This window comes from Jaculus jaculus, chromosome 1 (assembly GCF_020740685.1).
Source record: "Jaculus jaculus isolate mJacJac1 chromosome 1, mJacJac1.mat.Y.cur, whole genome shotgun sequence".
Taxonomy (NCBI): Eukaryota; Metazoa; Chordata; class Mammalia; order Rodentia; family Dipodidae; genus Jaculus; species Jaculus jaculus.
In genome coordinates this window covers 145,064,677-145,088,477 of record NC_059102.1, presented here as the reverse complement: position 1 = coordinate 145,088,477, position 23,801 = coordinate 145,064,677, and the positions used below count along the sequence as shown (strand labels likewise).

The window sequence follows — 23,801 nt, the reverse complement described above, 5'->3', positions numbered from 1 at the left end:
AGGTCCTTCCAGCGCTGAGCTGCTAAGGCAGGTGGCTCCTGGGCTGTGGGATGGTGAGAATCAGACTAACTGGTACAACCAGCTCCTGTGGGCCCCTGCTCTCGGGGGCACTTGGTTTTCCCCGGGACACCAACTTAACCCTCCAAGGGCTGCCCAGGTCTTGGGAAGTGTGCCACCAGAGACTGCCCGTGGACACCTGCCAGCTGCTAACTCCCTAATTCTCCTTCCTCTGCCCAGATGAGGAGCCTGCCCTACCTTCTCCTTCTGCCCTGGGGTGCCTGTTTTCCCCTGCTGGACGGGAGAGGACCAGAGGATGGCAAAGAATCCCGGATGGGCTGGCCTCAGTTGGCCGAGGGGCGCAGACCCCATTCTGCGTGGGGTCCCTCCCCGTGGTGGCGGGGGCCACCACAGACGCCAGCCCTGCTCATGGTGGCTAAGGAGCTCGAAGCGTCCCGTAGGGAACAAGCTGGCTTCCGCCTGGAGAGGCAGGAGGGCGGCCAGGCCACCGCTTTCCTGCCCGGTGGCGGGGAGAAGGCCAGTGGCCCCTTGGGAAGCCTGGCCGAGGAGCTCAGCAGTTACAGCAGGAAGAAAGGTGGCTTCCGCTTCCGCTTTGGCCGGTGAGAGGCTTCTGCAGGGACTCTGTCCCCATCCGTCTTCTCCCTTGTCGTCCCCCAGCCGCAAGGAGCCAGGCACTGCCAGGCCACGGTGTCACCGCAGCACAGTAGTAGTACGGTTTTGGCTAAGCGTGTGCTCACTTCTCCCAACGTTGCTTAGGCAAACAAACCTGCATGGTGTCAGAAAGGAACAGCAAGAGAAAATGGTCTTTGTCCCAGCCCACGACCCAGGCTGCTGTCTGCCTCCCTCTTTCCCCAGCGATCGGAGCAGAGCCCGAGCCCCAGGGGTAGGGTGCTCAGGCTGCAGTCGTCCATGAATATGAATTGGGCCCAGCGCTGGCTCCGCAGCAAGTGGAAGGTAGGTGGACTGAGTGATTACGGCGAGGTAATCAAAGTTCTGACAGTCTCCATAGGGATGGCGGTGCCTGACATCCAAAGTGCAACTGCGACTGAGTACGCTCCACTGTGTGTGGAGTGTGGTTCTGAAAGTTAAAAAATAGAAAAACAACCCAAACCGAAAGAAAAAAAAAAAACAAAACCAACAAGGCTGCTTTTCCGTCATATTAGCACAAGCTCCCTCTGGCAAGAAAAACCCAGCGGCGAATGGCAGTGTCATGGAGCTGCCCTTTGGCTGGCCTTGTCCATGATAGTCTGTTTGCCAAGCCAAAGGCCTCAAGGGAGATGAACCAGGAAGAAACACGGTGTTTGCTTCAGCAAAGCTGCATTTCAAATACTCAAAATCAGAATGTGTTGAGTGTGTATCTTTTGAAATAAAAGTTGTAACAACCTTAGCACCGTAATGGAATGCTGGTCTCTTCCCTCCAGGTCCTCTGGGCCCTAGAAAAAGTTCCTTTTCCCGAGCTCTGCATGCCTCGCTTTGGGGAGATGGAAATCCTGCAGCATACCTCTCCTAGCACACCCTTAATTGGCCGCAGGGCGAAGGTACAGGGAGATAGCATGCGGGCTGTTTTCCCCTTCACGTCTCTCTCCTTCCTTCTCTCCTCAGAATAAGGAGCATTAGGAAAATGTCGCTTTACCTCTAGAAACTGGCTCAGCCTGGGCTGCCTGCAGGCCTGGGGCCAGGCAGAACATCCCTTTCAAAGGCTGCCTTGGTCCCCTGCATCCCATCCTGGGTCAGACAAACCCGTCAGAAGCTGCTCACTCCCAGGGCTGGCTGTGACTGCTGAGATGAGAACTTATATTGATGTTTCTATGGCAACATCCCCCTCCTCCTTTCAAGTGGTGGTTTGCCCCTGTTCACAATTGAATAATTTTCCATTGAGCTGTCACAATTAATTGGTGGATTTTTATTAGCCTTTTAGAACCATACTGGGCTGGGCCCAGCTTGGCACCTTGGAGTATTTCAGTATTTTCCATTGTATTAGTGACTTACGTCCCCAGTAGCAGCTCTCAATCCTTAGCAGCCAGAAAGCCACTTCATTAAGGGTGACAGATCTGAGCTACAAAAGACCCACGCTGACTGAGGAACAGGGCTGGGAGGCGAAGTGGGGAGGGAGGCCAGAGCCCAAACACCTGATTGTGGCATACTGTCTTCCCTCAATGCCTAATTGCTACCTGCACAGGGCTCCCTTGTCCGTGGTCCCTGGACTGCTGTGATAGGGACAATAGAAGGACGCCAGGGTCTAGGAGACACATCAGTCTCTGTGGCTTCTCTACTGTCTAAGGAAGATACCTCTGGTGAAGGCATGCTGCTATTACTACCTGCTGATGTGGCCATCGTGGGGATGAATGCTTATTCTGGGTTGGTGTCCATGGAGAATGACCTGAGGACCTCCCTCAATCAGAGGGTGGACAATAAGAGAGAATTATGGGTCCATCCAATGCCCTCCCCCACCATGGCACTCACTCACTCTGCTTTGGTGAGGGGCAGTCACCTGGATCAACCCATCCATGTCCAGGAAATGTGTTCATGGAAGGCAGGTATAACTGACCACAGGCCAAGGGCAGGGGGATACCCTGGAGCTAGGCCCCTGCCAACCTTCACTTGCCAAGGTGTATGGTCTGAGACAGGAGCTGCACAAGGCCACTGGTCAGGATGCTGGAGGACAGCCGAGCTAAGCTGCCCTGCACAGCCTTATGCACACTGGAGGTATTCACAACCTGTCTTTGTTTATTTGGCAGTGCCTAGGATCAAACCCAGAGCCTAGTTCATGCTAGGCAAGTACTCTACCACTGAGCTACATCCCCAGCCTGGCTCATTTTTAATTTAGCAGGATTAGGTTGGCCTCGTTGGAGATGCCTGGGATGAAAGAGAAGGTGCAGGGGAAGCTTCAAAGGGATGGATCCGCTGTTGCACCTTCCATCATTAAAAAGAACCAACAAAGCTATTCTCTTGTTTGCTTGTAGAGTGGAGCTTAATAACCCTGAAAATCAGACCACTCAGACTGCTAAGGGTGCTGATCTGTTAAAGCAGTGACCCTGTAGGTGGCTAACTTCCTCTTTAACCCCCTGCTCCTATTGACTCCAGCTTCTGGCAAGGTCTGGGCCATTCTCTCTCCTGGTGGGGGCTGGGGAGGGGGGATTCTGCAGGCTGGGGAAAGGGTTTGGGAAGCAGTCATTGTGGAAGTAGATTCAGATTCAGGCCCAAGCTGTCCAGCTTCCCGTCTGGCCTGGCAGCTCCAGCTCAAAGCCCAAGAGCTGTGGGTAGTCGTTTGCTGTTATTTATTCAACACACAGACGAGGGCTGGGTGCAGTGGAGCATGCCTGTAATCCCAGCACCAGGGGCTGAGGCAGAAGGATCAGGAGTTCAAGGCCAGCCTGGGCTAATTGAGACTCTGTCTTGGGAAACAAAAGACACAGACAAGGCCTCCTCTTGGTCGAGACACACACGGCCATGTAGTTACTAAGATGGGTGGAGAACATTTCTTCCCATATCTTCCTGTGTTTGAAATACCAATTGAAAGAAATACTTGTGGGAAAGGTCTGGGGTAGCCGCCTTCCTCATTCACTCCGGTACCAGACGCCACAAGACAGATCCGCTAAGGACCCCATGCCAGCAACATCCTTGTCACCCTGTTATTGGTGCTATTGCATCCACATTTCCCCGAGGAACAGCATCTTGGATAATATGACATGAGGGGCTGGGAATGTGGCTCAGTGGGTAGCGTGCCTGGCTAGCATGCATGAAAACCCTGAGTTCGATCCTAGGCACAACATAAACCCAGGTGTGGTAGCACATGCCTAGAATCCCAGAGCTTGGTACGTGGAGACAGAAGGATCGGAAGGTAAAGGTCATCTTCAACTATATAAGGAGTGTAGCCCAGAGGACTACACAAGACCCTGCTCCCATCTAAAAAAGTGATATGACACCTGGCACCCTGAACCCATGTGAGGACATGCTGGGAGCTAAGGGCAGGGACAGAAAAGGGGGCCCAATAAAAAGGGGAAAAGGTGCGCTGGGTAGGAATTCACTCTTTTAGCCAGCAAGTACCTTGGAACCCCAGTTCAGGAACAATGTCATGGCCTTGATGTGGGGACACCAGCCACCCTTAGCGATGCTGAGACCAGCAAACTGGCAGCCACATGCCAAGGACAGAGGGCAGGCCTGGCGGGTAAGCGGTGGCTGGCCCTGCAGCTCTCCCACCCGCGCCGCGCGCTGCCGTCTGGAGCTTAGAACTCCCCACGCTCCTCCCCACACAGGCTAGGGCTTGGGGCAGCGCGGAGGAATTATCGACCCAAGAAATCTGCTAGTCATTCTGTAAACATTTATTTAAAAAATACTACAGAGGAGAGATCTGGATTCAAAAAACACAAGAGTCATATACAGAAACAAATGTACTGGACTGAGGAAAAGGGGGCACACCACTGGCATTCCAGAAGGGAGGCAGTGGCAAACTATTTACACATTGTTTATAAAAAAGCAAGTCTATAAAGAGTGTATATCAAAGTATAAATGCAAATATAGTGGCACGTCACGTGAGCAACAACAGGCCAGTACCTCAGGGATGGACCATGGGGGTGGAGGCCGTCTGGCTCAGCAAGGCCGCTGGTGGTGTGGCACCGCCTCCCTCGGGCTACGGGAGAGCCATCGGGACAAGGAGAACCACGGAGGACAGCCCAGAGGAAACATCTCTACCAGAAAAATAAAACGAATCTAGGTGATTAGTGTTGAAACTGGCCGTGGGAGGCGGCTGGCTTGGGGAGGCGGGGTGCAGGGAGCAGGAGGTGTTTCTCTAGACAGATGCCCACTCTTTGGTTGGCCATTCTGGGTCATGGTTAAGGAGACCCAAGTGTCCTTTCCTGTCCTCAGCTGTAGTCTTGGCTGCCTGGGGAAGGGAGGCAGCTCCTGGGCCAGTTCTCTCAGCTCACGCTGGGGGGGCCAAAAGGGCCTCTGGGCTGAGTGCTACTCTTGGTAAGTACGCTACAGTTTCAAGCTGAGGCCCACGTCTGTAAGGCCCTTGGTCACTGTTAGGCCTTCCCGGCTGTCTGCACAGAGCTTTGAAGTGCCCAAGAACTGCCAAACACCAGACCATCTTGTCACCAAGGCAAGAACCCTGAAAGGACTGACCTGGTTTAGAGGAGCAAGGGAGGGGGAGGGGGGCCTCTGGGGCACTGGAAGTGTGCAAAGGGCCAAGGCCAGCCAGTGTCTGCCACCTGGGACTCAAGCTTTCTATCCAGGATTTGCAATGCACACACAGGAGGACAGGTGACAGGACACACTCCCCAGCTCCATTCTCTTCAGCACCCACCTATCTGGGCCCCCCATAATCTCCTCAAATGAGCACTTGTCATTCACACACATAAAAACAAATGATGAATATACCACACCAGGCCATGGGTGGAGTGACTGGGTGGTCACAATGGTGTGCACCCCCTTCCTGGGATGGGTCTCCGGCACGACAGGTACAAAGACAGCCAGCACAGGGCTTCCTGCACAGAAGAGGTGACAGTGCACAAAGCCTTGGTGACACAGAAGGCACTGCCAGGAGAGGAGGTCATGAGAGGAGCACGGAAAGGACAGTCCTCCTGGGCGATCCCAGCCGGCACAAGAGCTGGGTCTGAGTCAGCGGTGGGAACAAGCTTGACATGCTAGCTGCAGTCCAAGTGTGGGAAGTCCACAGACACAAGATGAGGACAGAGGTGGCTCAGGGTGCCTGGGCTGGGGAGGGGAGGAGAGGGAAGGGTGCAGGGCAGTTGGTGCACAACATAGGTAGCAGGCTGGCTCCAGCAGGCCCGAGCTCTGCCTGGCACAGAGCCCTCTGGGCCAAGTCACCAGCTACCTGGTCCTGTCAGATCGACTTGGGCATGGAGAGCCCTGGGGGCTGCAGCAGCTGAAGCTGGAGGGACTCTGGCTTCTGCTACCTCTGAACGATGTCACTGATCTCCTTCACGGAGCTGAGGAGCTTGCTGAAGTCCTGGGTGGCTGCTGGGCCGCTGGCGGCAGTCGCGGGGCAGATCTGAAGCTCCCGGAGGTTGTTCTCCAGCTTGTTGATGGCCTCGCGGAAGGCGAACTTGTTCCTCATCTGCTGGATGGAATCCACATAGCTCACACAGAACGTGTACAGGTTTTTGCCGGCCTCCAGCACAGCACTGTGGCTGGCCATCTGCTCCGAGTTCCTAGAGATGGCAAGGCATAGGGCCTCAGTGCTGTCCAGAACTACACCCTTGGTAATGGTGCCACTAGCAATGCGCTCTGGCGGCTGGCGGGTCTTCCGAAGAGACACACGGGTCGATATGAGAGGGATGAAGGCAGCAGAAGATGGCTGGTCCCCAGCCAGGGCTGAGGAGGCTGCTGGCAGTGTGGAGGCTGTGGGGCCTGGGCTAGTGGGGGTCCCCGGTGGCTTGGTGGCTGACTGTGGCTTTGGCACAGATGGCGGCACAGGCTTTTTGAGACCCTCTCCTAGCGGGCCAGGCTTGATGGCATCACTGTTCATAGCATCCGCAGCCAGACCAGCACATTTTGTCTTGGTGCCACCACCTGCCTCCCCAGCGGCTTCCTGGCTGGGGCTCGGGGTAGATTTCCCAGCTTTTCCCGCTGAGGCTGGGGGAGGTGGAGGGGCAGGTTTGAGCTTAGACAGCCGCCCCTTGTCCCTCCCCGGGGACTCAGAGCAGTGCTTGTGCCTTCTGACACGGGACTCCTCGGCAGGGGCCTTGCTGAAGCCCACCCTGCTGCTGGGGGGCGTTGGCTCAGCTGCAGCAGGAGTCCCTAAGGCGCTGCCCCTGCTGGCCTCCTCCTTATGGGGTGGGCCGGAAGAAGGCCCAGCAGTGACCTGTCGACGGAGGAGCTTGGGAGTCACGCTGGGAGGGCTGGAGCCTGGGCTGGACTCCGTGTCCCTGAAGACCTCATCAGCAGCCTCCTCCCCCTTCTTCAGCAGCCGGGGCGGCGGTGTCACTGTACCTCTGGCCACCTGCTCAGACCTGGTCTCGCTGGCCCGCTTCCGAGGCAAGGCTGGCTTCTCGCTCTTGTGCCCTCCGAAGGTGGCTGAGTCAAACTGCTTGCCAGCAGACGGCAGGTCCCGAGGCAGTGTGACTGACCTCCACTCTGTGTCCTTGGCCCCGTGGGGCATACAGGAGGCTGAGCAGGACCGCAGGAAGCGCTTGCTGGAGCTGCTGCCACTCTCCTCCTCTCCGGCTGCCAGCCGGCTACTGGTCAGTGTGCTGGACTTTTTCCACAGGTGGGGGGAGCGGAAGCCTGAGCTGCCTGGCTCCCGGAAGGCGCCATTGGGGACACCAGCCCCGTTGCTGGGCTTCGGGGACTTGACGGACTCCACGGCGTCTGAGGGGGGAAGAGCCGCTGTCCCGTTGCTGATCTCCCTGCTCTCTTCCTCATTGGTCCCCCTGCGCTCTGGCTGGCCGTCCATCTCCCGGAAGGAGCTGCTGCGCTTGGGAGGGGTTGGAGCCATTTTCTTCTTCTTCTTGATCAAGGCGCTGAACAGGTTGGTCTTCTTGTCTTTGGGAAGAAGGCGCTCATCTTCGTTGAGGCCGCCATCTGGAGGCCCACGCTCCTTGCGCGGAAGCAGTGGGGACACGGCGGGCTCATGGTCCAGGAGATCTGAAACACAGGAGTGGGAGGTGGTCAACAGCTCCTGATGGTGAGCCACGGGCTGTGCACCCTGCCTGGGGCTCACAACAGACAGCGGCCCATCTACTGTGCATGAGGCCCAGCATGGCTCTGCTCTCCACCCACTGTGTTGATAAGAAAAGGCAAGTGATTTCAAAGGGGAAAGTGTCAGGGGGGAGAGAGGGAATTACCATGGGATTTTTTTTTTATAATCATAGAAAATGTTAATAAAAATTTAAAAATTAAAAAAAAAAAGGCAAGTGAAAAAGTGGGGTGCCATGCTCATACTGCACCGGCCCAATGCCCATCAATGTCATTACCATCAGCCTGCCAGTTACTCAGACAGGCTCAAGTCCCCCCTGAAGACGGAGGGGCGGGGGTGGTGATGGCGCTGGCACCCTCATCCTGATAAAGCTGTGGCATCCCTCCAGTGTCACACTCCAGTCAGCAGAAAGCCAAGCAGAGTCAGACCTGTGGCTCTCAGCTAGATGGAGGAAGAGGCCAAGTACCATGGTGAGGGGATCAAAATGAGCCATTGTAGTGGGAATCAGGAAAGGATAACCTTTGCAAGGCTTTAAATGGCCCTCTTTAAATATGAATAATAGTTCAACAAAATGCTTTTGGTGTTACCAGGCCACGGGAGCCAGCTGCAAGAAGAGAGCTTTCTCTCAGCACCCTGAGATTCAGAACAGGAGTGGAAGATGCATCTGTCCCAATACCAGTAGTGTGCAGACATCCAAATGAGGGCCAGCCAAGGCTCACCCCATGATCTGCTCCAGCAGAAGGCAGAGAAATTCTAGTGGATCCCATGCAGCCAGGTTCTAGAGCAGAGCCACAGGGACAGACACAGCTGCTCACCAGACGACCTACCACCCCCATGACACTTACGGGTAGAAATGACATGTCTGCTATCACTGGGCTTTTCTAAGGCAGCATCTCCTCCCCGCTGTCCCATGACCCAACAGAACGACAACTAATGGGCGAGGGGATTCTGGACAGCCATGGGCCATGGCCTCCAGAGTAGTAGCAGGAGGACCCAGTGGGGCATAGAAATTCTAAAATTTAGGGCTGGAGAGATGGTGTAACGGTTAAGCGCTTGCCTGTGAAGCCCAAGGACCCCGGTTCGAGGCTCGGTTCCCCAGGTCCCACGTTAGCCAGATGCACAAGGGGGCGCATGCATCTGGAGTTCGTTTGCAGTGGCTGGAAGCCCTGGTGCGCCCATCCTCTCTCTCTCCCTCTATCTGTCTTTCTCTCTGTGTCTGTCGCTCTCAAATAAACAAATAAACAAAAAATTAAAAAAAAAATTTGGGCTTACTTCTCATGTAATCCTACTAAGCATGCATTTTTGGCATATGACATGCATCCTATTCCTATAGTAGTATATATGTATGTATTATACAGTACATGGGCACAGGATAAAACAAAACACAAAACTGGGGAGTGTGGGCTCTGCTGTGGGTAGCGCTTCTCACAAGTTCCATCAGAAGCTGGCTTTGTCCTGCCTTGTCTGACTCAGCCAGCCTGTGGTCCATCAGTGTGAGTTCACCATTAGCCTTTGCTTAGAGCCCCAGGAGCTTCTGGGAGCTCAGGCCCCATGCTCAGACACTTGCATTCAGTGGCTCTGCAAGAGAGCCAGACAGCAGGCTCCAGGGGCAGGCGCTCAGTGTGTAGCCTGGCATGCAGAATGCCCAACATGGCTACTGATATTATCCCTGGTACTATCTCTAGGCACCTCCTGCACCTGCCCCATCTCCCTCACTTGCCTGGGGAAGGGCACAGAACCCATGGGGACACGAGCTCTGCCCCATAAGCGCCTCACAGCAGCCCCTTTCTCAACAAACTGCTCTCTATTTGGTTCAGTGTTCATTATTACTGAATCTGCCCACAAATACTGTGGATAGTACATGAAAAGGCAAGTGCCTCTCACTGGGCCTTCCAACCTCTGCCTGTCTGAGCTAACCATGAAGACCTTAGCTGCTGGATGGCTCCCAGGGAGGCTAGGCAAGAGGACAGCATTCCTACTTTAGGGCTGGGCCCCTGACAAGACACTGCCCACCTTTCCCTGCAGGTTTGCACAGCTTCCCATTTGCCTGCCCTGGCCCAAGGTGTGAAGGAGTGAGGACATACCACTCTCTCCCTGGCCCTTGGCGTGGGAGGGCTCAGACACATCAGTGGTGGCATCTTTCTGCTCGGCAGTTCTCCTGGAAGTCCTGGTCTTGGTGGGCAGCTCTGGGGCCTGCAGCATGGTGCTGGTAGCTCCTCTCACGCCTTGCTTCCCCAGTTCCTTTTCCACTTCTAAGGAACACACACACACAAACAGAAACCCAGCAGCCATCAGAGACAATATTAGCTTGGAAACGGGGGGGGGGGGGGGGGGTGGGAGCAACTATTCAGTTATGGAAAAGGGGGCAAAGGTGCTAAAAAGGCAGCACTTAGCATTTTCCAGAACTCTGTAGGTTCCACAAAAGACTGAGAGCCCACTACCAATGCCTCTTCCCAGATGGATGGTCTTTTGTTTGCCAGTGCCAAGTCCACCTTTGTCAGGAGTGAACTGAAAGCATGCCTAGCAGCCCCCAATCAACTTTCACCCCAGGACTCCCGGACAGGTGACTTTACCATCTGAGATACTGGATTCCTGGAACATCGTCTCAAAGGCTTGATGGATCTCAGCAAAGGAGGGCCGGTCAGAGGGATTCCACTGCCAACCTGGACAGAGGAGAGCCACATCAGACCACCCAGAAGGTTCTGCTCAGAGGCACAGGACGAGCCATTCCCAAGGAAATGGCCAGGAAAAAGGCATTCCAAGTCTCTTAACAGCTGATGCCATAACAAGTTAAAAATAAGAATGCCACTGTGCCAGTACTACAGACATTAAGAATTTGAGGCTGGGGAGATGGTTCAGCTGTTAAAAGTGCTTCCTTGCAAAGCTTGCCAACCTAGGTTCAATTCTACAACACCCATGTAAAGCCAGATGCTCAGAGTGGTGCATGCATCTGGAATTTGTTTGCACCAGCAAGAAACCCTGGTGCACCCATCCTATCTTTCTTTCTCAAGTAAATAAAGATTTTTTTTTTAATAACTTGAGAAGGCATTATATACTGGGGAAAAATAGACCATAAAACTCTAGAGAGGAACCGAGAGAAAAATTTCCTCCAAACCTCACACTAGTAGGTACAGGGAACGGACAAGGCAAATAGCTTGTGTCTACTGCCACCCTTATTTCATGTATATCAAAGTTTCAAAGAATTGCTAGTAAAGAAATGTGTTTATTCTTTTTGTGACCAGGTTACCCTGTACCGCCCAGGCTGATCCAAACTCTGGGCTCAAGTGATCCTCCTGCCTCAGCTTCCTCCTGTGAGGGGACAGCTAGCTTGTGCCACCTTGTGCAGCTACAAGTGCTAATTACAACTGGAGGGATGAAAAGGACTAATTCATCCTGGTGTTGGTGAGGATGTAAAATTACTTGCCTACATTTGTTTGCTCTGTTGTCTTCCTATACTTCTGAAGGGAGTACAAACTGCTACCATCTTTCTTGGAGGATAATCTGGCCAACATTATAAGGAATTAAAACACACACAGTTCTTTGAGCTACAGCTCGGATTTTGGAAATCTTGGCATGGTACAAAGTACGCACAGATGAGGATGTGTCAATTCCACTTCCTGTTTTTGTTGTTGTTTGCTTGTTGTTTTCTTAAAGTAGGGACTAACCCTAGCCCAGCTGACCTGGAACTCACTCAGGTCAGCCTTAACTAGAGTATAAAATCTCATCTTGAAAATGAAAACGGGCTGGAGAGATGGCTTAGCAGTTAAGCACTTGCCTGTGAAGCCTAAGGACCCTGGTTCAAGGCTCAATTCCCCAGGACCCATGTTAGCCAGATGCACAAGGGGGTGCATGTGTCTGGAGTTCGTTCGTAGTGGCTGGAAGCCCTGGCACGCCCACTCTCTTTCTCTATCTGCCTCTTTCCTGGAAGCCCTGGCACACCCATTCTCTCTCTCTCTATCTGCCTCTTTCTCTGTCTGTCGCTCTCAAATAAATAAAAACAAACAAAAAAGAAAACAGCCAGGTGTGGTGGTGCACGCCTTTAACCTCAGCAATCAAGAGCCTGAGGCCACCTGAGACTACATAGTGAATTCCAGGTGAGGCTGGGCTAGAGTGAGACCCTAGAAAGAACCAAAAATTAAAACAGGAGCTAGAGATTACTCAGTGGTTAAGATGCTTGCCTGCAAAGCCTAACAACCGAAGCTCGATTCCCCAGTACCCACATAAAGCCAGATGTAGGGCTGGAGAGATGGCTTAGCGGTTAAGTGCTTGCCTGTGAAGCCTAAGGACCCCGGTTCGAGGCTCAGTTCCCCAGGTCCCACGTTAGCCAGATGCACAAGGGGGCGCACGCGTCTGGAGTTCGTTTGCGGAGGCTGGAAGCCCTGGCGCGCCCATTCTCTCTCTCTCCCTCTATCTGTCTTTCTCTCTGTGTCTGTTGCTCTCAAATAAATAAATAAAAATTAAAAAAAAAAAAAAGCCAGATGTACAACATGGTACATGCATCTAGAGTTTGTTTGCAGTGGCTGAAGGCCCTGACACTCCCATTCTCTCTCTCTCTGCCAGATGTGGGATACACCTTTGATCCCAGCACTCAGAAGGCAAAGGTAGGATGATCACTGAGTTCAAGGCCAGCCTGAGCTAGAGTGAGACCCTACCTCAAAAAAACAAAACAAAAGGCCAGGCGTGATGGTGCACGCCATTTATTCCAGCACTCGCCTTTAACTCCAGCACTTTGGAGGCAGAGGTAGGAGGATCAAGGCCACCCTGAGACTACATAGTAAATTCTAGGTTACCCTGAGCTAGAGTGAGACCCTACCTCAAAAAAAAAAAAAAAAAAAAATACACATATTTTCTGTAAATAAAGGTTCACGGGAGCACTGAAATCTGAGAAGCAAACTTCCATTAACTGCTTGAGAAGAATGAGAGAGGCAGGTCTGCCTTCTGCTCACACCTCCACTACTAGAATTTCTGCAGTGACCATGTGCTTTCAAACAGGCAGGAAGGCTTACATGCTCGCATGAGCTCGTAGACCTTCTCTGGGCAACCTTCAGGGCGCTCCATGCGGTAGTCCTTCTCCAGCAGCTCGTATACCTGGGACAGGTCAATTCCCGGGTAAGGTGACATGCCGTAGGTAGCAATTTCCCAGAGCAAGACTCCGAATGCTGAAAGAAAAAGAGGAGGGCTATCGACTGTGTAGGCTTAGCCAGGCTGTGCTACACTATAGAAGCTGTCCTGGCAGTGACATTTTAGCAGTCTCCCCATGACCAACAGCTCAGGACAGATGGGGCAGAATGAGACTCAGTTTGCTAACACACACTGAACTATGCTGAAGGAGAAAAGGTTAGACACGCAGCCAGCCAGCTGTGATACAGGGTCTCTCAGGCACGTGACACCTTACTAGGAAATGATATGGAAGACAGGCACCCACATTCTGCTCATAGCTCTGTGACTAGCTAGCTACATGACTGCATTATGGTGCCAGTCACTTCTGGGTGGCCAGGATTATCTCCAAGGCCCCTGCTGACTCTCAACATTCCATAAAAATCAAATGAAATCTTTCAGTCAATCCTATGCCCACTCTCAGAACCAGTCACCTTGGAAACAGGTGACTCAGGTTTGGGACAGTGAGCAAACCCTATCCTCTTGTTCCTGACAGCACAGATGTGCACAGACTGTAAGAAGACTACCAGAAGGATGAGGAGCTGAATGACCACTGGCCGAAGAGAAGGCAATCCAAGGAGCAGCAAGGAAAAGAACTACCACAGACTGAAACCACCGGGGTGATTCAAACCCAGCAGTTCATATTAATACTATCAAGGACACACGGAATCCGGCTGCTCACCACCTAAGAGTGGCACTTAGGAAGAGGAAACAGAGGCAAAGCAGCACGCGCGGAGCCTGTGTTCCAGCACTAAATGAGCAACAAGGTGGAGGAGGGACGGGGTTTTAATAGAAGTATTTGGCCACGAAATGGATACAGGATGACAGAACTAGACAATCAGCACAGGGCAACCCTAGGAAAACAGTGGTGGAGGCACTGGATGCAGAAGCTGCTACGCAATACCCCAACAATGGGGGACAATCAAGCACCTGGACGGGCCTACGGGCATGCAACCTTCTCCAGTGTCAACGGGATGAAAACCAACCGCCTAGGTCTGAATACCAAAGTTAGACTGCACAGAGGCAGAGAACAAAACCCAGACTCCAGGAAGAGAGTTTCTTCAATAAATAAGCAGCACAGGAAATGTGGAGTCGGAGAAGAAAGGTTAAAGTGACATAAGGGACAGGTGGGCTATACAAGACGTGAGCTACCTTTGGATCTTGGCTGGAAATGTAAAGAGAAGTCTGATTTTTATAGATCAACTGAAAATCTGAACACTAGATATTTGATAATATTCAGAAACTACTGTCATGTTTGAGAGTAGCATTGTGGTTGTGCTAATAAAAAGTCATCTGAATGAAGCTAATACTGAAATATTTATGTGAAAATAACATGATGTCTGGGATTTGCTTCAAAATAATGAGAGTCGGGGGAGTGGGTGGCATGGAGGACACAGGATGGCTATGAGGTGACGATTCAGGCTGAGTGGTAGGGACATGGATTCATTATGCAGTCCTTCCCCCTTAATGTTTGCTTAAAAGATGTCATCATTAAAAAAATCGTTAAGCCTGGCGTGGTGGCGCACATCCTTAAGTCCAGCACTCGGGAGGCATAGATAGGAGGATCACCATGAGTTTGAGGCCACCATGAGACTTCATAGTAAGTTCCAGGTTAGCCTGGGCCAGAGTGAGACCCTACCTCAAACCACCAAAACAAAACAAAACAATCTTTAAAAAGTGAAAGCAAATAATCATGAGGCTTAAGGGATGGGGAGATGGTTCAGCAGTTACAGGTACTTGTTTGCAAAGCCTAATGGCCCAGGTTCAAGTTCCCTGTACCTACATAAAGCCAGGAACATGAAGTGGCACATGTGTCTGGAGTTTGTTTGCAACAGCAGGAGGCCCTGGCACATCCATATTCACTTTCTCTGTATCTCTCAAATAAATAAATAAATAAAAATACTTAAAAAAAAAAAGAGTGTGGTGATACACACCTTTAATCTCAGCACTCAGGAGGCAGAGGTAGGAGGACTGCTTTAGTTCGAGACCAGCCTGAGACTACATAGTGAATTCCGTGTCAGCCTGGGCCACAGTGAGACTCTACCTTGAGAAAACAAAAACAAAACTTCAGAGTAAAGTATCCTGTTTAAAGCCCAAACAAAAATGAATAGCTTCCCTGCTGAGAGGAAGATTCTGGGGGCCTGACGGGTGAGGTCCTGCCCCAGTAGATCTAAGCAACAAATATGAAATGAACACAGAAAGATAGGATATTAAATGCATTACTCTGGATCATTCAGAAGAAAAGAAAAAGCACTCTATTGCTTCATGTTTGAAAGAAAACAATAAATAGGATTTTAAAATAAGCAAAAGGGGCTGGAGAGATGGCTTAGTGGTTAAGTGCTTGCCTATGAAGCGTAAAGACCCTGGTTCGAGGCTCAAATCCCCAGGACCCATGTTAGCCAGATGCACAAGGGGATGCACACATCTGGAGTTCATTTACAGTGGCTAGAGGCCTTGGCATGCCCATTCTCTCCCCCCTCTCTCTATCTGCCTCTTTCTCTCTCTGTCTGTCGCTCTCAAATAAATAAGTGAAAATGAACAAAAATTAAAAAAAAAAAGAAGCAAAATAAGAAAGAATTAAACAACAAAGAGGAAAATAAACAGCAAGGAAGAGTGAGGAAGCCAGGAGTATTAGGTAGAGTAAGAACTCTTAGCTAGCTCAACTGCCCCAGGGCAGGGCCCTTACCCCAGACGTCAGACTTGATGGAGAACTTGTTGTAGGCCAGGCTCTCAGGTGCAGTCCACTTGATGGGGAACTTGGCTCCTGCGTGGGCTGTATAGGTGTCCCCTGTCATCAACCTGCTCAGGCCAAAATCTGCCACCTTCACCAAGTGGTTTTCCCCAACCAGGCAGTTCCGGGCAGCAAGATCTCTGAGGAAAATGTTCATTGGTGAGAGCTCCTGGCACATGTTCCAGCCACACAGATCCTCCAATGTTGAATGAAGGTGTGACCCTGACTCGTGAAATCAAGCCCTGTCCCCTCCAAAGCATAACACTCCACTGGGGAGCAGTGTCAGTACCACGGCACACACATCAGGCTGTCGTAGTGGTGAGAAGAGGTTGGTGCTAGGAGCAGGTCTCCACCTGTCACCCGGAGCAAGTGATGTTAATTACCTTGGGACTCGGGTTACATCATCTATAACATGAAGATGGTAACTGGGCCTACCCTGCGTGCCTGCACATGGTAATTATCTTTGAGGATGGCAAGTGTCTATGTGCCTGTGCCATGACTGCTAAACCATGCTAGGCATGGGGAACTGATTCTCAACTGCAAACAACTTACACAAGGGATCCTCCACCTGTCTTGTCCAGACCTGTCCAAAATGAAATGCAGCCCATGGCATTCTTCACCCACACTGCATTCCTTACTTTCCGACTGCTTCCCTGATACCTACCCAAACACATTCTAAAAGCTGTCTTCTGTATAATCGCTTTCTCTTGCTTTCTGACTCTCCTGTGGAAGAAGGGGTCTAATCTTTGGTTCGTGGATGTTAACTGTGAAATCACAAGGCAAATGGGAATGAAGAAATGAGAAGATGCAGCAGCTTAAAGTGATGGCTGAGTGACGTACCCTGATCACAAGCAATGAGAGAGAAATTAAATACAGAAGAGTTGTGCCTAATAGGATTTTGGGTGAGGCATTTTAAATGTGCCTGAATGGAAAGGGAACAAAGCTGGCCATGCGAGGCAAGCCAGAAGTCAGGAAATCTCAATTTGCAGCATCAGAGGGTCCACTCTGCTGAGCGACAGGCACATCTGGAGCGGGCTCTTGTGGAGCAGAGAAAATCTGTCTTACGAGGCACTGCCAGCATTTCACACACTCTACTTATTCCTGGCTATGAAATCTCATGTAGAGGTTTCACACTTGAGTTAATTGGGGAGGAAAGGTCATAACAGTGGCATGGAGAACATCTTGCATAAAGGAGTCTGGCCAAGCCTGTCAGGCTCCCTCCTGCATAGCCCGTCACTTTGCTAGGAAGCCACTTCCACCAGCAAAGCACGCAAAGACCCAGGTAATTGTGGCACACTTGAAGGTCAAAACACTCCAGGCTTTAAAATGGCAAAGATGCCTAATTTGGGCCTGCATATATCCAATTCTGATAATCATGGAAACATCCCTGATGACAGCAAGTTAAGTGGACAATGGAACAATGACAAAGAGAGGACAAGGGGAAAAAAACACTAAAAATCAACCCCCTGCCCTGGCTTTCAGTACCAATTTGTGTAAAAGCAGAGCCATGGCCTTCAGGCCGAGGTCATTACTGCCAAGCAATGGCCAGGGAGGAATAATGAACATTGCTCTGAAGGGACCTGTGATTATTAGGAAGAATGACTCTTAGGAACTTCATTCATATTCTTAGTCCACAATGGCCCGGAAGTGACGTATTTCTTCCCTGGGATCCGCTGCTTCACTGGTTCGGGCCCTGGGCCGGATGTGGCAGGCAGCTCTGTCAGGCACTAGTGTCTGCCTTTGCCCAGGGGCTGCTCTACAGGTCCTACCTGTGGATGAAGTTTTTCTTCTCCAGGTACTCCATGGCTGACGAGATCTGCGTGGCCATGTACAGCAGTACCACGGCGCTCACCTCCTGTCGGTTACACTCTCGCAAGTAGTCCAACAGGTTTCCGTAGGTCATAAACTCAGTGATGATATAGAAGGGAGGCTCCCGGGTACACACCCCTGCCAACAAGACATGGGGGGCTTCAGCACACAGCTTTGCTCTCAGAGGAAAAAGCCCTAGAGAGGTCTAGCACAAAAAAAAAGGGTCCCAAACAGATGTGAGACCTGCCCCATGGCTTCAAGTACTTACGGCTTGAACCTGTGCTCTGTGGGAGGGAGGGACATGGCCACACTCTTCTGCCTCTGCAGTCCATGAACCTGGACTTACAGAGGCAGCCTGCCATGGAGTTCAAAAGCTTCCCATCAAACAACCACAGTACCTGTGAGTGCTTATGCCTGTTTATAGAACTGCCTCAGTGAGACAGCTCTGCAATATTCCTAAATTTCAGAGGCTAATCTGAGATTTTCATTTGAGAGCTTTAAGGTAGAAACATTCTTCTCTCCCTCTTGAGCATGGACACATGCACGCATACACCTGTCCCTCCTCTCTTTTTTTTTGAGGTAACATCTCACTCTAGTCCAGGCTAACCTGAAACTCACTCTGTAGGATGGCCTCAAACTCACCGTGATCCTCCTACTTCTGCCTCCCAAGTGCTGCCACGCATGGCCTGTGCCCCTCTCTCAACATGAGGATGAAGTGCGGCTGTCCGGATGGAGGGTGAGCCAGCCCCACAGCATGCTCTCTGGGCCGTGCTCGCTTACCTAGCAGCTGCACCAGGTTCGGGTGTTTGATCTCCTTCATCACTGCAGCCTCCTTCAGGAACTCCTCCACCTCCATGGTGTCCTCCTGCAGGGGAGTTAAGATGTGAAATTCCTTCAGCGCGGAAGTATCCAGGGAAGGTCTCATGCAAATAACAGCACCAACACTCAGTCTGGGTCACCCTTCTCGATGGCCATGAGGCTTGGGGAGGATCCATGACAGGTAAGTCTCACCCTGGCAAAACAAAGACTTTCCCCTTTGGGGTTGAACTCTGGGATTCTCACCCACGATGTTATGATTTGGAAGAGAAATGCGCCCCCATAGGCTCATGTTTTCAACACTTGTTCCCCAGAGGGGAGGCTGCAGAAACTTTAGAAGATGGTGACTGAGTGGTGGAAGTGGGTCATTAGGAGCAGACATTTAAAGGTTCCACCTAACCCCTGGCTCTGGTCTAGCTCTCCACTTCCTGGTCCATGGCCACATGAGCAGCTTTGCCACACATGCTCCTGTCATCACAGACTAAGCAACTCTGACATACCTTACCCCACTGTGCCTTCCCCTCTTTGATGGACTGAAACCCTCTGGAACTGTGAGCCAAAATAAGTCTTCCTCTCCTAAACTGGTTCTGTCAGGTGTTTTGACGTTGTGGTGTGAACGTTTGGAACACACAGGGCAATGGGTCAGAGCCAGCTTGCACATCTGACTGTACTTGTTTCCCCACCTTTTGGGGTTGGTGTGGTCTTGCACTTGAGATGTACAGAGGCAAACGGCACAAACACAGTTTTATTTCCCCAAATACTGCCAAAAAATACTTCCAAAAGGCTCTAATACACTTAATCTGAAAAGCACCTTAAGGGAAGAGACCCTGCATTACCAAGATTGGTGCCTCACAGTTTGGTGTGCAATCACAAACTCCTAATGAAGCCATCACCACAGTCGGGGCGGGGTGGGGGAGGCCAATCATCCAAGTTCTAAGGCAATCCTCACAAGTAGCTCACTGACAACAGACTCCCAGCTACTGCCCACGTAGGTCACACTGCACAGGGCCACAGCGAGGAGAGAAAGAGACTGGCCAATGGCACATTCTTTCCACCTCACACATGTCCAGTCTGGGTCTGAGGGGCCATGGACTTCTGCAGCAGTCTACATTGCTCAGACTTGTGGCAACTTTTGCCACAGACCATCACACCAGGAAGCAGTGGTGAATGACAGATCTGCTAAGCTATGGACACTAGGCTTGGGAGACAAGGATGCCGTAGGGCCAGGGCCACCTGCAGATGTCCACGGGGACTGAGCTGGTCAAGAAGAAACACTGAGCATGTACAGGGAGGGAACTTCCTGAAAATCAGATGCCCTGAGCGGAAAACTCTACCAAACCTTATGGGTCTATCTACACATTCCTGCCTCTTTGCAAACAAGAGACAAAGTTCTCAAGTAGTGGGAGATGCTGGGCTGCTCCAGTCCCCCCAAGTAGAAGGAGACTCCACGATAGCCAACCTTTCCTCTTTAGCGCTTTTCTTGCTTGGTCAGCCACACACACAAGTGAAGCATGACCAATGGCGATGTGTTTCCAGCCATTATCACTAAGTGGAGGCTCTGAGAGAGTAAACCAAGACATAATCTACTGCTCTTTCAGAACGCAAGCTGCTCTTAAAAGTTACCTTGACATTGCTGGCCGCCACTACCCAAGCCGAAAGGGACACTCATCCCATGCCACCCATTGGTTGCTTCACTCAAGTTCCCTGGTCCTCTGCCTGCTAAGTGGGGCTGTCTTGGCTCTGGCATTCAGTGTCCTGATGTACCTGGCATCAAAACTGATGCCAAAGGCTGGGACCCTGCAGGACCCAGAGAGGCCCCACCTCTCAGTATGAATGCAAGCTTGCAAAGCGATTCTCGGTGCTGCTTTCTAGGTGGATGGGGCTCTTCCTTCCCTGAACTGAATATAAATTACACATGCGCACTGAAGTCATCTCAGGCATGCTGCTTGTAGGGCCACTAACCCTTTTCTGAAAGACTTGTGTCACAAAGATTTTGAGGCATGAACATGCCAAAGGAACATGGCTTGCAGAAGCACCTTCCTGTCTGTCTGTCTGTCCCTATTTCACACACACACATGCACACACTGATGGTACAGTAACTCCTTTTTGTTCTTTCAGAACAATCAGTGTGAATTTGTCTCCCCCTGCTGGAATCAGACAGTTCAATTTATCACACAAAATGCTAACTGCAATCTAAGTCTATAACTGTGTAAAATAAAAAATATCCCTCATTCTAACCGGTGATGTTCCTCTACTCTTAATTTTTAAATTTTTGTCACCCCTTTGAATATAATTCTTCAATTTGCATAGTAAAATACAACTAGCTCAGATGAGTTGGGGTGGAGGAAATGTTTTCAGAGAAAGCTGGGCTTTCCTTTCCACCTCATCTCTCTGTGACTCTACGAGAGAAGTAACTGTGCTCTTAACTGGGAATGACGAAATGTTTTGGATAGAAAAACAATGGCTGAGAGGATGGCTGGTCAGTTACACTGACCTGGCTCTGCTGTCTAGTGAGCCTGATAACTTACTGACCTTCTCTGCATCTGTTTTCCTATCTACAAAATGCAGTCTCTATTTACCTCACACATAGGGCACCTATTGCAGTCTTGGAGCATGGGCTGCAGACCTAGGTGGTAGTTGCCATTATTCTTATTATGACACTTATCTTTGGCCCTAAGAAGTGAATTAACACATAGTTATAGAAAGAAAGACTGGGGCTGGACAGATGGCTCAGTGGTTAAGGCACTTGCCTGCGAAGTCTAAGGTTTAAGGTTCAAGTCCCCAGAACCCATATAAGCCAGATTGCACAAGGTGGCATATGCCTGGAGTTCATTTGCAGTGTCTAAAGACCCTAGCATGCCCATTCTCTCTCTTATCTACTCTCTCAAATAAATATATATAAGGAAAGGCTGGTTCTCCCATGAATGCTGCCCTTTCTTTCATGTTCTTGTTTTCTGACATTTTCTTATCTCTTCCAGACTGTGCAGCCAACCTTGCCTTCCCTGGCCTCACTCACAAATGCAGGTTTTCTCTTACATGAGAAAGAGCTCTGTGTTACACCCCAAAGTGAGCCTTCACTATCAGAGACACCAGGCTCAGCAAGATGAAAAGCACACTGGAGAGATGATGGTTTCTGAGCTAGACTGATGGAGGTGGCTCACAAAGCAGACATGGAACTTACAGTCAGGTGAGGAGCCCACAAGAAACTCCTCACCCCCGAAAAGCGTGAATGCACTGAGCTCCACAGAGCCCTGCCAGGAGTGATGGTCTTTCAGGAATGAGTCACACAGCCACAGCAGACTCCATGTCATACAGTCCCGCTTCCCCCTCATGTGCACAGCCTCTGTGACATGACTGCCACATCAATATTGTCATGCAGCTCCCCTCCTTTTTGGTTGTTTCTGCAGTTCCCCGTAACACTGTGCTGTGGATGTGGGGGAGGCACTCTCTCATGCTCTGAGGAGTGCATTTAAGACCAGTACCCAGTAGAGAGAAGGAAGAAGGGCGGGCACTGTGTTGTTCCCTCTGTTGGCTGAGAAGGGCTTTGCTTCTCATTGGAGGGCAGCCACACTCAGCCTAGCTCCTCACTGTTTCCACAGCTGAGCTGTCAGTCCATGAGTCAATGTCAATGCCACAACTACATTGCCAGTAGTCTATTCCAAATTCTATCACTTATTAGAAGACACTGACTTGCGAACTTTTAGAATCAGTTCAATTAAAACTCAGAGCTTCTTACACTTAACAGTTGATTTTCTTAAGCACATCCTGAGTTTGGTGCGTTAATGCAGTTGTGATGCTGGTATTTGGGGGCTGAGGCAGGAGTATTAAGGTCAAGTTCCATGCCAGCCTAGACTATATCATACACAGTAGCACGGCATTGTTTAGTTAGGAGGCTCACATGTGCCTCAATGCTCACCCTTCCTGCAGATTCACCCTTAAAGCAGTAGTCCCCAGCCACCCAGACTTCACCGCAATTCCAGTTTCCTGTCCATAGGGGTCAGCCAAGTCTCTTCTCTCCTTCACTAGGCCTTCCTCAGCTCTGAAGACACCAGCCTTCCAGCTCAAATGGAATGCTGGGTACACGCAGGTCTTGCTACTGCTGGCTGACAAGGGCTCAACTGAGATTTATGTCTATTTGCCATGGTATTTGCGGAATAAGACCTGAGTTACCTCTTAAAAAGACAGGAGGGGGGAGGAGGAGAGTTAGGCTTTTAGAATCCAGTGCTCGGATTCCAATCCCAGATCAATCTCTATTTCAATGGGATTACACTAGTATTTTAGCATACCGTTTATAAGGTTGTAAGGGTTAAATGAGAGGCTGGAAGTAATGTGTGTGTGCGTGTGTGTGCATGTGTGTGTGTGTGATGCGATGCCCAGAACACTGCCAACCTTATAGTAAGTGCTCAATGACAGTCAGCTGTTAGTACAATTCAGAACCCAACTGTCTCAAGTTCTATTTAAATATATACATATATGTGGGATATTTTTTTTATAATCACGGAAAATGTTAATAAAAATTTAAAAATTAAAAAAATAAAACAAAAAAATAAATAAAATAATAAATAAATAAATAACTATATACGTGTGTGTGTGTGTGTATATTTTTTTAGGGTGTTTATGTGTGTGACATGGTATGCATGTGAAGGTCAGAGGACAACTTTTGGTCATTGGTTCTTGCCTTCCATCTACTTGGAAGCAGGGTCTCTGGTGGCTCATGGCTACCTTCACCAGGATAGCTAGTCTCCTGAGCTCTGGAGGATTCCCCTGTCGGGCCTCCCTTCTCACTAACGCACGGGGTTACAAATGCCTGCTGCACAACATCAGGGTTTGTTTGTTTGTTTTTGAGGTAAGGTCTCACTCTAGCCCAGGCTGACCTGGAATTCACTCTGTAGTCTCGGGGTGGCCTCAAACTCACGACAATCCTTCTACCTCTGCCTCCTAAGTGCTAGAATTAAAGGTGTGTGCCACCATGCCCGGTCAACATCAGGCTTTTTTTCCATGGGTGCTGGAATTCTGAACTCAGGTACTCACACTTTCATGGCAAGTGCTTTATCCATTGAGTGTCTTCCCAGCTCCCAAAATAATTTTTTTTTTTTTTTGGTTTTTCAAGATAGGGTCTCACTTTAGCCTAGGCTGACCTGAAATGCACTCTGACCTGAAATTCACTCTGTAGTCTCAGGGTGGCCTCGAACTCATGGAGATCCTCCTACCTCTGCCTCCCGAGTGCTGGGATTAAAGGCATGTCCGGCATCCAAAATTCTTAACTTTTACCACAGAGCTAAAGATTCAGAATAGTGACATTAGCCTTCACTGGCAAAGGAGCAATACACTGCAGAGACAGGCACACAAGCCAGGCAGAGGGAGGGGGAGGCATTATTTGGCAACTGCACAGCACCGAATGTCTGGGTTGGCACATGTCTAGAGTGAGGCACACAGCAGCTCCTTGATGGCGCACCTCACAGGGTGATGACTCACAAGCACCCATTAACAGATGCTGTCACTTCACCAACAGCGGGGCCACATGCTAATGAGGCTCTTGGAAAGACTGGGTAATGGTCTAACAGAAAGTATGAGACCCTAAGTAAGGCTAACTCTGTAAGTGCCTGTTCT

At 50.5% G+C, this 23,801-nt stretch overlaps 2 protein-coding genes across 4 annotated transcripts in view; one reads left to right on the top strand and one right to left on the bottom strand.

Moving 5' to 3' along the window:
* The first annotated feature begins 237 nt into the window (after nucleotides 1-237).
* Nucleotides 238-642, top strand: LOC101594250 (pyroglutamylated RFamide peptide). Its single transcript, XM_004671743.2, has one exon. The coding sequence runs from the start codon at nucleotides 238-240 to the stop codon at nucleotides 619-621; it is 384 nt and encodes a 127-aa protein (XP_004671800.2). The 3' UTR covers nucleotides 622-642.
* Nucleotides 643-4,325: 3,683 nt separating this feature from the next.
* Abl1 (ABL proto-oncogene 1, non-receptor tyrosine kinase) overlaps nucleotides 4,326-23,801 on the bottom strand; it is a 177,918-nt gene continuing 158,442 nt past the window's right edge. For all 3 annotated transcript variants that reach the window (XM_004671756.3, XM_004671757.3, XM_045142552.1), the window contains 7 exons: nucleotides 18,156-18,240; nucleotides 17,336-17,513; nucleotides 15,522-15,706; nucleotides 12,685-12,837; nucleotides 10,252-10,341; nucleotides 9,763-9,930; nucleotides 4,326-7,626 (listed from right to left, as the gene is read on the bottom strand). In XM_004671756.3, coding sequence (XP_004671813.2) covers nucleotides 5,933-7,626; nucleotides 9,763-9,930; nucleotides 10,252-10,341; nucleotides 12,685-12,837; nucleotides 15,522-15,706; nucleotides 17,336-17,513; nucleotides 18,156-18,240 — 2,553 coding nt within the window. In that variant the 3' untranslated portion in view covers nucleotides 4,326-5,932. The remainder of the gene's footprint in view (nucleotides 7,627-9,762; nucleotides 9,931-10,251; nucleotides 10,342-12,684; nucleotides 12,838-15,521; nucleotides 15,707-17,335; nucleotides 17,514-18,155; nucleotides 18,241-23,801) is intronic.

Coding starts and splice junctions, on each gene's coding strand:
- LOC101594250 (XM_004671743.2), top strand. CDS start 238: ATGAGGAGCCTGCCCTACCTTCTCCTTCTGCCCTGGGGTGCCTGTTTT.